This window comes from Manis pentadactyla, chromosome 9 (genome assembly GCF_030020395.1).
Source record: "Manis pentadactyla isolate mManPen7 chromosome 9, mManPen7.hap1, whole genome shotgun sequence".
NCBI classification, from domain to species: Eukaryota; Metazoa; Chordata; class Mammalia; order Pholidota; family Manidae; genus Manis; species Manis pentadactyla.
In genome coordinates, this window is record NC_080027.1 from 112,639,583 (window position 1) to 112,654,181 (window position 14,599).

The 14,599-nt window shown below is 35.4% G+C and overlaps 1 protein-coding gene across 3 annotated transcripts in view; it reads left to right on the forward strand.

The window, feature by feature from the left end:
• The window catches only part of RNF2 (ring finger protein 2), a 91,974-nt gene extending 78,085 nt beyond the window's left edge, over window positions 1–13,889 (forward strand). For all 3 annotated transcript variants that reach the window (XM_057507947.1, XM_036912558.2, XM_036912557.2), the window contains exons 2-7: window positions 2,268–2,356; window positions 5,654–5,814; window positions 6,575–6,790; window positions 10,519–10,791; window positions 11,602–11,773; window positions 12,065–13,889. In XM_057507947.1, the coding sequence (XP_057363930.1) occupies window positions 2,270–2,356; window positions 5,654–5,814; window positions 6,575–6,790; window positions 10,519–10,791; window positions 11,602–11,773; window positions 12,065–12,166 (1,011 nt within the window). In that variant the 5' untranslated portion in view covers window positions 2,268–2,269 and the 3' untranslated portion in view covers window positions 12,167–13,889. The remainder of the gene's footprint in view (window positions 1–2,267; window positions 2,357–5,653; window positions 5,815–6,574; window positions 6,791–10,518; window positions 10,792–11,601; window positions 11,774–12,064) is intronic.
• The last annotated feature ends 710 nt before the right edge of the window (window positions 13,890–14,599 follow it).

Below are 14,599 nucleotides of genomic sequence, written 5' to 3' on the forward strand. Positions count from 1 at the left end.
TGAATGAAAAGACACCATTTCACCAGGAAGTTTCTACCACAAATGTTTTTCCATTTATGATTCTCAGAGAATGGAATCAAAGCACTCAGAGATGCTAAAAGAGCCAAAGGCTACTAATCCTAGGATTAACAGGTAAACTGAGGTCAGATTAGTGGCCATAGCTCTGTGAAAAATTATTCAGGTTGCAGATTAATTGGAGACACTGATAAGGGATCATAATAAAGCTGAAAGGCAATTGTATTTAAAGTATAAGGGGCTCAAGGAATGTTTGCTTGTTTGGTAATCCACTACTTCTAATGACCAGAATGAGTGAGTCCTCATGGCAGTGGACATTGTAAAAATTGTAAACAAAAATCACCACTCATTCAAATCTGAAAAGTTTAAACATATTTATTTCAAAAATCTCCTTGAGCAAGGGAGAAACTTCATATGGAAAGGTAGTTTTTTTGTTAAAAAAGAGACAATGTATGTAGAATTTTACAGGGGGCTAAAATTTCAATGAAATGTATTTATCAAAGCAAAATTGAGCCAATTACTGATTGGGTGGTTCTTGATAGTTGGTCTGTTCAAATGGTGTCTGCTGAAAGTGGGAAATTCAGTTGCCTGGATACATATAGATCATGTGCTTTATTGTGTATATGCCAGTGTAGAATATATGCCCTCCTGTGAATGTGCAGGTTGTGTCCTTGGGCAGGTGTGGTTTTTTTCTTTCTCACTCTCTGCTGGACCACTCTGCCTCAGTGCTCCATCAATAATACTGGAACTCAGTATGTGTAACAATTCTATTTCTCTTCTAATGCTCTGTCTCAGTAAAGGATGGTTGCTTTCTCAAAGATGTGTTTGACCCTTCTTTCTTACACCAGTGTTGAATGTATCACTTAGTGGTCTAATTTTGTCTTTCTGTCCATGCTTAACTGCTTTGTTCAGAGTTCATATCACCCAGGTTTTTGCAACAACTTCCTCATGGGTCTTACTGATAGCTGATTTCTATTCTTCTGCCTTCTACCCTAATACTTGAATTTCTGTGAAATGACTTGATTTTGTTACTTTCTTGTTCATTAAAACTTCCAGTAGCCTCCAAACACAAGCATACCTGTTGCTGTCTACTCTGCCTTAAAATAGAACCCTCTTTCTTTCTTTTGTACCCTATCCCAGTGTAGTAGTTTCTCATTTTTTAAGGCTTATTTCATTTCTGCTGAATTCCTTCCCTGAATCCTCAAATTTCCTGATTTTTTTTTGTAATTCCATACTGCTTTTTACATACTGCTGCTTAGAAGTTATCTTGTCAGATTGTAGTTGAGCTGTTTACATGCAGATCTTTCTTTTTAGGTTATGTATTCTGAGGCAAGGACCTAGAGCAGTTCTGCTTGGCTAATAATAGATACCTACACTACATAGTTGAATAACTGAAGGCCCTTCTTTTTCCTGTGCTCTAGAAGAGTTAGTTCCTAAGACCATCTTACTCACATGTATATACTAGATTCCATCCCCCTTCTCAAAGACAAGCAGAGGATTTAGCCTTACACTGTTCAGTTCATTCGTAACAAAAGGTAAGGCAGAAATAGTGAGTCAGGGTGGTGAGGAGACCTTGAAATTATGTCAAATGGCAAGCAGTGGGAGGATTAAGTGGCAAGCATTTAATCAAAATGGAAAAAAAAAATTAGCTGGGGTATGATAAGTGTTCAGATATTTGAAAGACTGTGGAAAAATTATTAAACTTAATTAGAGTGCCTCCAGAGGGCAGTGGTAGGAATAGGAAGCAGTTTTGGCCTTAGTGTTACTAGGAAGAGCTTTCTGAACATTACAAGCTAATTTATTAGGGAATTTTTCATGAGGGGAACTATGAGTAGAGGCAGAATGACCTGTGGTTTAGTGCTAAGAGTTAGATTTTGTATCTTTGGTAAAAGTTGGACTAGATGGCCATGCTGGAGTCTGAAATTTTCCTGATTTAGTTCTGAGTTCCATGATCATGAATTTTGGGAACATATTTCTTGTTTTGGGTTAAGATAATTTTCTATACATTTAGTAGTAAGTACTTTCCATGTGCCAGCTGTTGAGCATTCAGAGATCAGTGATAGTCTCTTGCTGTCAAATAGCTTGTATTTATAAATGGAAAGATTCTTGAGCTTTACTTCTTTTTAATTTTTGAGAAGCCAGTGTTATTTCTATTTTTATTATTCTCAGGATTCACAGTTCCTAAAAATCAGTTTTGAGATTTACTTCCCTGTCAAATACTAAAATAGTTTTTTGATCCTTTGTATTCCTAGCAATGTCTCAGGCTGTGCAGACAAATGGAACTCAACCATTAAGCAAAACATGGGAACTCAGTTTATATGAATTACAACGAACACCTCAGGTAAGTTAGACTAAGGTAACTTAGGGGAAATACGGGACATATGTAAACTGGGATACATTTTTAGAAAATCAAATCTTGAAAGAACATAACAGTAATAATAAATTTATATACAAGCGGTCCTGACTTGTGTATGTTTGTCTGACCATTCATTCATTCATTGAACAAATGATTTGAGTGTACACTCTGTACCAGGTCCTAATCTAAGTACTAAGCAAAGTGAATAAAACAGATGTAGCACCAGCCAATGGAGTTTAATAGACATTAAACAAGTAAATACCCATAGAATTACACGGTTGAGAAGTTGTGTAAAGGGAAAGTCCCCACTGTTATAATAAATAATAGCCTGGGAGAGCTAGGGAAAACTGTTTTGAGCTAATGATGGGAAGGACTGAGGAGGAGCCAGATTTGAAAGAGATAAACATGCTTAAAATTGAATTCATTTTAAGGTTGAGATGCCTATATGACAGGCAGGCAGAGATGCTAACTTTGGGGTCTGGACCAAATATAAAATTTAGGTGTTGTCAGTACATTTTAAACAATTAGAATGGATAAGATAACCCAGAGAGAGATGAGCAGAGGTCTTAGAGCTGCATCCAGAGGAGCTTCAACATTTAGAAATTAAGTAATGGAAAGGAACCATCAATGAAGACAGAGAAGGAACAGCCAGAGAAAAGTAAGGAAAAATGGGAGCTGGAGAGAGGGATCAAAACCTAAGAGGAAGGATGTTGTAGTAATCGTATTCAGCATTACTGAGGGGATGAATAGGATGACTACAAAAGTGTACTTAAATTTGTCATCAGATAGGTGGTGACCTTGACAAGAGTAGAGGCACTTCAGTAGATTGTGCTATGTTGAAGGGAGGGAAAAGTGAAAATATGTAGGTAGTTCTTGAGAGAAGTTTGGCTATGCAGAGGAGCAGAGAAATCGAATACAAACTAAAGGGGAACTTGAAATTGGGAAGTTTTAAATTTTGTTTATAAGATGGGACATAGAGCTGCAGTGACACTCTACTGTCCTTGCCCCCAACTCTAAAGTGCTTCATTCACATTTAACTATTCAGCAACCTGTGGAGGTACTAATCTAGGCTAATTTAGTGGAGAGGGAGAGATTGCAAAGTCGGAGAGTGAATATAATAATCAAGAAGGATATACTTGAGAAGGTAGAAGGAATACACCTTTGATATGAAGAGGCATGCTTTCTCCTTGTAGCAAGAAAGATGCAGATTTATCAAGATTTCATAGAAAAAGAGAGCTTTCTTAATGAAATTTGAGGCAAGGTAATCTGTTGAACATCCAGGTGGAGGAAGGCCTGCAGGTAGAAGACAAGGGGTAAAATAGTGTACTGAAAGGAAAAACGAGTTGTTAGAGAAACCAGTTGCTGAGTAGTGTCAAACACTTCTTTGAGGCTGGTGAAATTCTGGCAGTCGTGTGTGTTTCCCCGTTTCTTTCCCCACAGTGCCATATACCCACACAGGAGAATGTGGATGTTGAGTTTATCCAGGGTTGGGATTTTGATAGGCAAGTTATAAAGAAGAAGAAGAGGGACAAACTTGGTTACTAGCTAAGTCAATCATATTTTCTGAGTGATAGTTTCCTCATCTATAAAATGAGGTTATAATTACTATATAAAAAGTTTGTGTATGTATTATATTAGGTACAGTAGTCCTCTTTTATCTGTGGCTTTGCTTTCCACATTTTCAGTACCTATGGTTGATCACGGTCTGACAGTCAACCATGGTCTGGAAACATATGATCCTCCTTTTGACTTCTGGTCAGAAGGTCAATAGTAACCTAACACTGCATCACAATGCCTATGTCATTCATCTCTTTTCATCTCATCACATAAGCATCTTATCTCACATCATCACAAAAGGAGGAAGTTTGGGTACAGTATAAGAAGATACTTTGAGAGAAAGACCATATTCACATAGCTTTTATTATTATATATTGTTACAGTTGTTCTATTTTATTACTAGTTATTGTTAATCTCTTACTATGCCTGTTTTATAAATTAAACTTTATCATAGGTATGTATGGATAGCAAAAAACTTAATGTATATATAGGGTTCAGTACTATCCACTGTTTCAAGCATCCAGTGGGGGTCTTGGAACTTACCCTTTGTGGATAAGGGGAGACTACTGTAAAATAAAATACTTAGAAGTACATTATATAGAGAGGCTGAAACAGACACTCTATAATAGTGGTAGTTATTGTAAATGTAAATATATTTTACTTGAGTCCTTTATGGACAGTATCTATAGTTTCTATGTCTTTCTCTGTGAGATCATCAATTTATGTACCTATAGAGAAAACACAATTATAATGGAGAGCCAGTGGAAGCAGGAAATGTCATTAACATATAGGAGGGAAGCCCTTCATTTCTTCCTTTTCTTTTTCTTCTTTCTTTTCCTCTTTTTTCCTTTACAGTAGCCACCAACTAGACCTTTTTCCACAATCCATAGGAGCCAGTGTTGGTGGCTTTAGAACTCAGTAGTCTTTATTCTCAAGGCCACCTTGTGGGAAAGGTGGGTAGTGGTGGTGAAGAAAGGAGAAGTCACTAATCTCTCTGCAGCTGGAGATGTGTCTTGGGATTCTATTGAAACGAGTGCATTTTCACACTGACACATTTTTTAGACATAATTAGAAATACTAATAATTGTTATACTTCAGATGTATTCTACTTTAAATCAGTTTGTAGGTTTGCCTGAGCACCTGACCACTTGGTATAATCGTTTCTGTGGACCAAGACCTTTTCAGGTTAAAAAAAATCCTGTTAAACTCTATTTAGATAATACTTGTATCACAATCTTAAAATCTCTTAATGGATGGCATGAAATGTATAATTTATTATCAAAATGGTATGCTTTTTAAAGATAAAGGAATTCTTAGAGTTCACTTACTCCTAATTTCTCATTTTTTAGGTAAGGAAACAATGAAAATAATCATTTAGAGTCAAAGCCAGTTAATATGCCAAGAACTGGAACCAAAGGCATCTGATTGCACAATGTTTTTTTTTTTTTATTATACCGGGCTGATTTATCTTTCAAATACATTAATAGGTTATCTTCAGCATTAAAACAATAGCATTTCTATAATGCAGTGGTGGAGGAGGGAGGGGAATTGAGGGAGGGGAATTGAGGGAGATAATTGCCAAAACAAGATTAGCTGTGAGTCGACAATGATGGTGGCTGGGTGATGGGTACATAGATGTTCATTTTTGTCATTTTCAATACTTTTGCATGTTGAACTTGTCTGTAATAAACAAATAGCATTAATTTTAGAGTAACTCTTCCATAGGAGGCAATAACAGATGGCTTGGAAATTGTGGTTTCACCTCGAAGTCTACACAGTGAATTAATGTGCCCAATTTGTTTGGACATGTTGAAGAACACCATGACTACTAAAGAGTGTTTACATCGTTTTTGTGCAGACTGCATTATCACAGCCCTCAGAAGTGGGTATGTTGAAATGAGTTACACTAGGTACCTAAGTTGTATCAGAACAGTGCTCTCTGGGTTTTGGGAAATACGTTCTCTGTAAGTGTTCATTTGAGAACTGGAAATTTTTTAAAGTCTGGGTTTTAATTGTTGGAGAATCTTTGTTTTGAAACAGTTGATTTTATACAATTTTAGAAGCTTTATAGGATGAATATTTTGAGGAAATTACAAAGGATGAAACCATGGTTTTTCTATTTCTGAAGCACATAAAATAATATTCTTATGAATGCTATTTTAATTAGGAATTCATAGCATACAAATTAATATATATATTAGTGGGTAGTTTTTCCTTATATGGCATGGATATCAGAAAGGAGCAATTTATATTTGAGAAGAATAGGTTTTTATTTCTAAAATGGTTATATGTAACTGATCAAAGGGAAGTATTCACATTTTTCTCTGTTGGCTAGTGATATAGAGTGAGGTTACCAGATTCATGCTTAACCACTAGTAAGATTTCCAAGGAAATTCAGGTTAATCAGTTTAAATTCCTTTGTTTTAGTGAAATATTAGAATGATAAAAATGATCCAGAAGCAGTGACTGTAATGGGGTATGTGGTGGGGACTTGATAATGGGGGAAATCTAGTAACCACAATGTTGCTCATGTGATTGTATATTAGTGATACCAGAAAAAAAAAAAAAGATCCAGAATCTAGGTATTTGTCTTAAGCCCAAAGATACTGGTATCATTTACATCTTCCTTCCCCTCTTTTTATTTAGCAATAAAGAATGTCCTACATGTCGGAAAAAGTTAGTTTCTAAAAGATCACTAAGGCCAGACCCAAACTTTGATGCACTCATCAGCAAAATTTATCCAAGTCGTGATGAATATGAAGCTCATCAAGAGAGAGTATTAGCCAGGATCAACAAACACAATAATCAGCAAGCACTCAGTCACAGCATTGAGGAAGGACTGAAGATACAGGCCATGAACAGGTATGTGGGAAAACAGGCCAGAGAGAGTGGCCATTTTTCTGAATACTTTATAAAATACTGAATTTACTGAACAGCCTCCATTTTGAAAAAGGTAACATGCAATAACAAATAGTAGTTTTGCATGGTTATCTTTTTATGCAGGTATAATATATGCCTCCAGGCATAGTAGGGTGTTCGACTTTAAACAGTAGAGTCTTTAAACACCCTTCTTAGTACATGCTTCTCCCTCCACTTACTGTTCTATATCTCCTCTTCCCTTTATAGCAAAGATCCTTGGAAGACTTGTCTATGCTTACTTTATCCGGTTCTCCCGTTCCATTTTGAACTCCCGCTAGTTAGGTTTTCATCCTCACCCTTAACTCCCAAATCACGCTATTGGAGTTACCAGTGACCTCCACATTGTGAAATCTAATTGCTGATTCTCAGAGCCCATCTTACATAGCAGCATTTGAGAAGGATTTTCTTTGAATAGTTTTCTTTACCTGGCTTTCAGGAGACCATATTGTCTTGGTTCCCTTTGTATGTCATTTGCTCAAACTTGACATGTCCCATACTGAATTTTTTATTCTTATCCCTACTTCTTTTCATTGTTGTTCACTTCAGTTGATGGCAAGTCCATAATACCACTTGCTTTAACAAAAAATTTTGGAGTCACCCTTAACATCTCTAATTTTTCTCACATTCTGTGAATAAATATGTTTTTAGCTTTCTTCATAATACATTCAGATTGCTCTAGGCCACCACTATCTTTCATTTGAAGTATTGAAATAATCTCCTAATTGGCCTTTGTACTTTCCATGTTTACCCTGACATGGTCTATTCTCAGCACAGCAGCCAGAGTGATTCTGTTAAAATAAAAGTCACATCTGGGTTCTCCTTTACTCCAGAGCCTCTAATATCTTCTGTTCGCATTCAGATTAAAAGACCCTAATGATGGCTTCCAAGAACCTACATAATGTGGGCACTTTGTTACTCCCATTCTCTCTTCCTTTCTGACATCTCCTAATATATTCAGACCTCAAGGAGATGGCAAAATAGGAGATGGCATTCTAATCTAGTAATTCTCACCTTGGCTAAAACATCAGAAGTACTTGCAAAGCCTTTAAATTCCAGGGCCTTAGGTATCATCCCTGACAAAGTCAATTCGAATCTTTGATTGGAATTCATGCATTGTTTTTCTTAAAGTTCCAGAAGTGGTTCCTAAGTGCAACCTTAAACCATTGGCTTATTCCATTCTCACTGTGTTAAACTGAACTACCACTAAACAAAGTAAAATAAAGTGTTAAATATTGAATGTATTTATTTTAAAGGAGTTATACATTTCCAAGAGTTGGAGAGACTTTAATGGTTGTTCAGTTTAATCTTTTACCAGGAGAAGAATCCCCTTTGCAGAATCCTTTACTGATAGTCCTTTGGGTTGACATTTCTAAGTGGTAGGGAATATGTGATAGGAGAGGAGCTCCTTTCATTTGACAACTGTATTATAGCTTCCTTTCTATTTTTCAAAGTCATCAAGCATGCTTCTGCTTCAGGGCCTTTGTACTTCATGTTCTTTTAGGAACCCTCTTTATCCAGATAATCCACATGGCACACATTCTCTCTTCATGTGTCTGCTATGTTTCTGTCTTTTGCCTTGGAACTCCATGCTTTCTTTCCCTCTGTGCTGCATTTTTCACCACAGCACCTACTATTCTCTGACAATGTTTTTGTTGTCCACTGTGCTAGGATAATATAATTCCTATGAGGGTAGAGATTGTGTCAGTATAATTGATTCCTGTCACACCAGTACATAGAACTGTGTCTGGCTTAAGGTAGCTGCTCAGTAAATATTTTTGAATGCATGAATTTTTTTTTAAAGTTCTTCCTTTATATTGAATTAAAATTAGTCTCTTGTATGTGGCAGTCTTGGCATGTCTTTGTCAGAATACTTATGTTGGATTCTACACTCCATATTCTGATTCTACTAGTTCTTCAAATAATAAAGGCTAAATATTCACATTCCTTATTTCTTTTATTGTTCCTCATACAACACTCATGTCTCTTGGTGTAATTCGTGAAATGCTACTTCTAGAATCATATGTAGTATTATAAATATGATTTGATAAAGGAAGATATAATAGGTTATTGGTTTCCATTATCCAAACATTCTGTGATCGCTGCCTGAAATGAATCAATCTAGCTGTGTCATCTCACACCTTTTTTAGAAAGAAGTATGGGATAAAAATAAATGCATTCAGACGTAACCCTGTTACATTAGAACAACTTTTCTTTTGCTTTATTTGTGGATTTTAGGAAATACATAGTCCTTATATTTTCACTGCTGAGGTTTTTTCGTTTCATTAATTTGGCCAGTTCGTTTCTTTTTTTTTCTTCTTTAAGTTGTGATAAAAAAGTTGTGTAACACAGAACTTAACCATCTTAACCATTTTTAAGTAACAGTTCAATATTGTGAGTTGTAGCCACACTGTTGTGTGACTGGTTTCCTTCTGGAAACTTCTTTTCATCTCCTGATGCTGACATTCTGGTAGTTCTTCATTTCCTCCCCCTCTCCTCACTTCTGGTAGCTACCATTCTACTTTCTGATTACTTTTAATATCTCGTGTAGGGGAATCATACAGGGTTTGTCTTTGTGACTGGCTTGTTCACTTAGTAGGTCTTCAGAGTTCATTTGTGTTGCAGCATGTGCAGGATTTCCTTCCTTTTTAAGACTGAATAATTATACATTGTCTGTGTTCATATCCTTTTGAATCAGTTTTACTATTTAACATATTATTCATCCCCTCTTCAGTTTGAAATGAGATACAGATTTCATGAGGTTTTTTTTTTTTAAGCAAACTAGTTCCTGAGCATCTTTCTTAAGTAGTGGGCTATTATTTCCTTGTCCTGGCAATAAACACGTAATGATGGTATTGTTCATAAAAGTGCAAGTCATTCTTTCATGTTTCTTTTTCATCTGTATCTCTCCTTTTTCCTTGAATATATAGGTAGAGAGAGAGGCAATGTGGTAGAAAGAATGTGTATCACATCCTAGTTCTGGTGCTTCCTAGCTTATAACCTGGGGCCTTGAACCCCAGTTTCTTTGGTCTTCTCAACTATAAAAGAATGATAATGTCAGCTGCCTTGACAGTTGTTTTGATGAGTAAATAAAATATATACACAATTCGCCTTGCCTAGTTACTGGTATTTGAGCTTGTTAGAGAGCTGCTCCTATATCTATGCTTGTATTTAGATACCATATCATTTTCCTTATTAAAATAATTTTGCATTGCATTAGCAGACTTTTGGTGAAGTTGGTATGGAGGAGTGCTTGTACTGCTCCTCTTAAATCTTGTTTCCTTAAGAAATTCTAATCAAAGAGGCATAAATATCTTCCCTTAGAACTTTCAAGTTTTCCTATCTGAATCATGCCTTTGTTTAGATTTAAAATCTTACTACTAGAAAAATTATCAAAATATAAGGGTTTGTCAATAATTCCTACAGTTAATAAAGAAAATTATTAAGTGAATATAAACATTTGCTAAGTCATACAGATATTTGCCTGTGTGTGAGTGAGTTACCTAGACCTTTCAGGGATGTATGAGAAATAAATATTGTTACCTAATTTGGAGAAAATTCAGTTATCAAGTTTTTTTTAGAATTCTAAAGTTCAGTAAACATGTTTCAAAACTGATGAATTGAAAAGGCCTAAATGTAAACTTCATACAACCCCCCTTTTTTTTCTTAACTAGATTACAGCGAGGCAAGAAACAACAGATTGAAAATGGTAGTGGAGCAGAAGACAATGGTGACAGTTCTCACTGCAGTAATGCATCCACACATAGCAATCAGGAAGCAGGACCGAGTAACAAACGGACCAAAACATCTGATGATTCTGGGCTTGACCTTGATAATAACAATGCAACAGTGGCAATTGATCCAGTAATGGATGGTGCCAGTGAAATTGAGTTAGTCTTCAGGCCTCATCCCACACTTATGGAAAAGGATGACAGTGCACAGACAAGGTAAGTGTGTGGGTTAGTTTCAGATTATCTGAGTTGAGAATGTTTAATATGAGGTTAAAGGGCAATTTTGCATAAGAAGCAAGGGCAATATTTGTCATCTCCATGAATTGCTGGGATTCATTGGGGTACTCCGGTTGCCTAAATTGTTGTTTTCTTTCTTCCTCATGTATTTCTCACCCACAGTTACATATCTGAAAGGAATGATCCTCCTTGGTAGAGTAGAAAAAAGGATGATTTAAAGTTCTTAACAAGGATACTAGACTATAAAATTCATGCTGGCAAGGATTGCTACTTTACTACTCTTATCTCCAGCATACTGTCTGCCATTGAGTACATATAAGCATCAACTATTTGTGCAGTGAATAGTATGCTTTAAAAAAAAAATCCCAAGATTAGCACTTCTATGCTCAGAAAACAGATTCTTAGACAATAATAAATTTGCTCATATTCTTACTATTCCTCTTGGTGCAATAGGGAGCAGAGCCCTGATTACTGAGGTTAAGGGCATATTCTTTTTTTCCCCTTACTACTACGTGTACTTCTGTTTGATTTTGTCATTATACATCATATTTTATGGGTGGCATGGTGGGAAGAGCTTTTGTCTGGCCTGGTATATAAATAGTGAATGTGTACTTTCCCCTCTTCTGTACCTTCCAATAAGAAATTCTTAGATAATGGGAATAAATTTCTGGTATTACTTTGTCAGTAACTGAGACATTTATATTTCATATAGTTTTTTAGATAAGTATTCTATGATACTAACATTTTTATTAATCTGGAAATGAAATTTTTAATAATTCACTTTTCCAGATACATAAAGACTTCAGGTAATGCCACTGTTGATCACTTATCCAAGTATCTGGCTGTGAGATTAGCTTTAGAAGAACTTCGAAGCAAAGGCGAATCAAACCAGATGAACCTTGATACAGCCAGTGAGAAGCAGTATACCATTTACATAGCAACAGCCAGTGGGCAGTTCACTGTGAGTATTTAAAAGTATAGGCTGTTGAAACTGGGAGCGTTTTGACCATCTGAGAATGGCAAGTAGTGGGGTGGGGCCTGATAAAATGGTACAGGACTCTGAGACTCTGAAAGAAAGAGAAGATGCAGCAGGTAGTTAACTTTATATTTTGTTTATTTGTTTATGAGTTTATGTGACAAGTTTATCCCAAGATACATTTTTTGAAATGATGGACTTTTATGTTTGTTCCATCTCATGATTACTGTGCCTTGAGCAGTTTTTATAATTCTTTCTTTCTTTTTTTTGTTTTAGGTTTTAAATGGCTCTTTTTCTTTGGAATTGGTCAGTGAGAAATACTGGAAAGTGAACAAACCCATGGAACTGTATTATGCACCCACAAAGGAACACAAATGAGCTTTTACTAAAATCAGTTCTGAGAGTGAATTTTTTATAGCCTATTTCTTTAATATTAAATATGTACTGTCATTACTTTTATGGACAGAATCTTGGATATGTTCAGTTTTCTTTCTGAGCCAGACTTGTTTACACTATTAGAATCTTTCCCCTTAATTTAAGATTTCCTTTTTGGAAGGGACTGCAGTTACTCAGTTCTTTTTCTTTCCTTTTAAATATATCTAAGTTGTATGTTTTCACAAAATATGGTTCCAATTTGGAGCACCCTTTTGACCCAGGAATTTTTCATAGTTCTGTATTCATAAGTGAAATTCAGTTGGCCATCCTTTTCCCTTCTCTCAGAAGTTTTTTAGGTCTACAGAATGTTGAAATTAAGTATTTTGACTTTTTTCCTGGAGTCTTGTATATTTATAGTTTTCTATATAAGCTGTAGTATCTTCATGAAGACCAAGGCTCAAATTTACTGTGCTTAAAAACAATTCTCATAGGATTATTATTTTCATGGTATTTTCTTCCATAAAATCTCATTTTTTAAAAAAGGTTCTCTATGAACTTAGTGTCCATTGTCATGCAATGTTATTTTTTCCATTTTTTTCCCTCTGATTTTGGAATTTCTGATCCTAGGAAAGAGAATCAAACAAAATCTCAAGTTATGTGAGAACTTGACTCATTTATAGATTTCACTGAAGAGAGAAAAATTAAATTGGTCTTATGTAGTCTTCAAGAGTATATTTAAAGAGGTCTTTTTTGTATTAGTTCTGCTGTCACTTAAGTTCCTTTATTATATGTGTTTGATGTTTTTTTGCCTATTAAAATACCAGAGATATGGAGATATTTTGCACTTTAGCCTTGATGAAAGTACAAGATATGCTCAAAGCTTCCCTAATTCTTTTCTTATTGGTAACCACATACATTTCAAGAATGACATGGCACATAGAACTAACAGTGGGGGGTGGGGGGCAGTTTGCCTTTTTTTGAAAAGTTTATTTAGCATTTTGGTTGCCATCTATCAGTTTATAAATTTGGAGCTCTGCTAATTACAAATTAATGGAGCTCAAGCCCTGCCTTGATATAGTGAAAGATAATTCTGCATAAGAATGTCAGCCAGTAGGGTAAAGTCATTCTACTACTCTTCTTTTAGTTTTATATTGAGGGACAGTGTTGGACTTTTGGAGCCAGAAGGCTTTATGATGACAAGTCAGAAATAAGGTTGATGTGTGTTATTTTTCATCCCTGTCCTGATTCTAGGTATGTTTCCAAGTTTATATTATCACAGTATTTACAAAGAGCTTGCATTGAGAAATTAATCCTAAAGAGTTTTTTCTAGAGGGGAGTAGTCCTCCCATACCATTGTTACTAAAACCTTGTCTAGTCATTGTAAATATTTATCTGTCATTTTGACAGATTGGAGCCAGCTTGGTGTTTTAAATCTTCAGCTCAGTATGATGAAAATTTAAAGGCTTACTCAATTTTTTACCATTTTACTGAAAATATTTAAAATCTGTTTTTACAGTTTTTTTTGTAATCTGTGCCATGAAATTTGAAGACCACCAAGAAAAAAGGGAGATTTTGTATTCAATTCCTTTTCTGGTGTAATGTTAAGTTGTATAGATTATTAATGCATGTCCACTGAATATAACCCTGGTTTTGTGATATAACTGCTTAGATTTTATTGGTGACATTAGCTTAGTGGTTGCATTAAATAACTAAATTCCTGTTGTGATTAATTGAAGTTTTGTCTTTAAGCAAAAAGTTACTTGTTAATATAAGCTTTGTGCTTAGAGAATGTATGCGTTTCTGTCTGTCAGTATGGGAGGACGTAAACTCACCATATCAGTGAGTTCATTGGATATATAATCATTTGCAAAATACAGTTACAGGTATTTGATAGAGCATTGAGTGTAGTATTGTGTGTATGTGTGCATGTGTGTGTGTTTTTTGGTGGGTGGGTACTGTTCACCATCACTACCTACCAAATTTTTCATAAAGTGTTAATCTAAGTAACTTCTATAACCACCATCTCAACTGAGGAACAAAAGGCTTACCAATGTGGTGGTAGCCTTTGGATATATTATCATTTTAAAATTTACTATGGTAAAATATACATAACCAAATTTCCATTTTAGCCATTTTTAAGTGTATAATTCATTGACATTAAGTACATTCACAGCATTGTTAACTGTCACCACTGTCTATTTACAGGACTTTTTCATCATTCCAGCTAGAAACTCCGTGCCAATTAAACAGTAGCTCCCCCCACACCACCTTCCCTCGGCCCCTGATGACCTACCTCTATTCTACTTTCTCTTCAAATTTGACCCTAAGTGGAATTCTACAATATTTGTCCTTTGTGTCTGTCTTATTTCACATAACATAATGTTTTCAAGGTTCATCCATATTCTAGGATGTATCCGAATTTCATTCCTTTTTATA